The 2,067-nt window shown below is 34.0% G+C and overlaps 1 protein-coding gene across 1 annotated transcript in view; it reads left to right on the top strand.

Annotated features, from left to right (window-relative positions):
* lrp1ab (low density lipoprotein receptor-related protein 1Ab) overlaps positions 1-2,067 on the top strand; it is a 126,047-nt gene that overhangs the window by 110,819 nt on the left and 13,161 nt on the right. The window contains exon 70 of the mRNA XM_016522513.1: positions 1,380-1,486. Coding sequence (XP_016377999.1) covers positions 1,380-1,486 — 107 coding nt within the window. The remainder of the gene's footprint in view (positions 1-1,379; positions 1,487-2,067) is intronic.

Here is a 2,067-nt window from a genome sequence, read left to right as displayed (position 1 = left end):
CCATCAGGTTAACGTGACAGTCACGACTCATGCAGCTTTAAGGTTTTCTGCTTCTTTTGTTTTTACTGGCGATCTTTACAACACGCATTACATTACGTATTTCATGGCACACTCATTTTATGCGTATCTGGCGCCACCTAGTGTTGTGGGTGTATTATTGACATGTCAAAGTCTAGACCCTGAATATAAGACGACCGCGTTTTTTCAGATGTATTTCCAAGAAAAAAACATCGTCTTATATTCGGGACAATACGGTATATCACAAATCACAGTGGAGCTATAAATATATAGATTATTTTGGCAGCTGTTACAGAAACATTTTTACAATAAATATTCTGATTTGACCTTGAGATGAGATAGCTTCGATATTTGACCACTATTTATGATAATACTTGATTACAATTACACTAATAGTTCTTATTTCTGCCAGGAATGCAAAATCAATCGGGAGTTAATGATATTTTGAATAGAATAACGAGACACAAACCAGTGCATATTTAATTGCGTTAGCTTCCATTTAATTTTGATCAGTGCGATCGCTACACATCATACAAACTTTTAATCCAAAAGTGCACACATTGTGTGTTCACACGTTTACCTCATATTTCTTTAAATAGAATAGAACCATAATTTCTTAATGACTTGCAGAAAGACGATTCTCCGCCGATCAATCAGTCAATATTGCGTGATCATAATTCCCACATTACAGTGACTGTAAACTTCTGCGTTCTGTCTCATAATACATTTATGGGTCAGTTTATTATATACATTATCTGTATGAGGTCACAGTAGAGTGAGTTTTGAGCAAAAACATTGTGTATTAATCTCATACTGTCACGCGCGCTGACAGTATGTCACTCCCCCCCACAAATCACACCCTGATTATAAATATAATTACAGAAATTAATTACAAATGTAATTACATGCAGGTATTTTTTTAAATATAAGTACAATGTAAAAACATGTATGTACACAATAAGTGCTTTAAAATAAGAGATTAAGTACATAGTAGTTATGGCCACTTAATATGAAGTGGGACCTTCTTTTCTATACCCAGTGTATATGTGTATATATATATATATAATTTACAAGCTGGAAATTGCTCTTTTTAGAGTGCAATCTCTATAAAATTATATATAATTTTTTTTTTTTTTTTAATAATCACAAATGAATGGAAAATTCGTAATTTCATGGAAATTGATCATCATTATGTGGGAACCCTGAATGTGTTTGTATATTTTCTCACTCTCTAAGCTTACCTCTTGACCTTGCCTTGAAATGTGTCCCTTTCTTTCCTCCTGTTTTCCTTGTTGTTGTTGTAGTTATTGTGCTCTCTGGTTTTTCTTCAATATTAACATTTATTTCTCTCTACCTACCAGTGCCCCGTCAGTGCTCTGAAAGTGAGTTTGCCTGCACTAATGGCCGTTGTATTGCTGGGAGGTGGAAGTGTGATGGAGATCATGACTGTTCAGATGGATCCGATGAGGTACTGTGGTTCACTGGCCCTCTTCACCATCTAATAACTGCAATAACCAAGGGACCATTTAATTAAAGTTTAAATGCAATGTTCCTTCTTTCAACCAAAATAAAGTTACTGGTAAACCAAGTGATTCTTCCTGAAATATATGGAAAACTTTGTCATTAACAAAGAAAAAATCTTGACCAGGGGCGCATCAGGTACTCGCAGGCAAAACTATGGGCGCTTCAGAAAGGGAACAAAATGTCAAAAATAATAGGTGGATCCTTTTGCAAAACAAAAAAGTCCACGTCCAGGCACTCACATAATAAGCAAAGTAAAAAGGCTATTCTAAGACGGGGCTACATATTAAAAAGACACCAACATCATCATCACCATCAGCCCAAGCAGGCCTTCCGAAGGATTTTTTTTTGTTTGTTTTTTTGCAACAGGATCCACCTATTATTTTAAACTTTGTCATTAGTTTGAAGACACTTCAATTAATTTTGTTTCTCATGATTTTAAAAACCTTTAAAAACCTTTGTAGACAAATATAAATTATGCATATACAGTATATACTGTATATATATATATATATATATATATATATA

Source organism: Sinocyclocheilus rhinocerous, unplaced genomic scaffold, assembly GCF_001515625.1.
Source record: "Sinocyclocheilus rhinocerous isolate Xijiao unplaced genomic scaffold, SAMN03320098_v1.1 scaffold148, whole genome shotgun sequence".
NCBI classification, from domain to species: domain Eukaryota; kingdom Metazoa; phylum Chordata; class Actinopteri; order Cypriniformes; family Cyprinidae; genus Sinocyclocheilus; species Sinocyclocheilus rhinocerous.
Note: the sequence above shows the minus strand (reverse complement) of the source record. Positions and strands in the feature narration are given on the sequence as shown.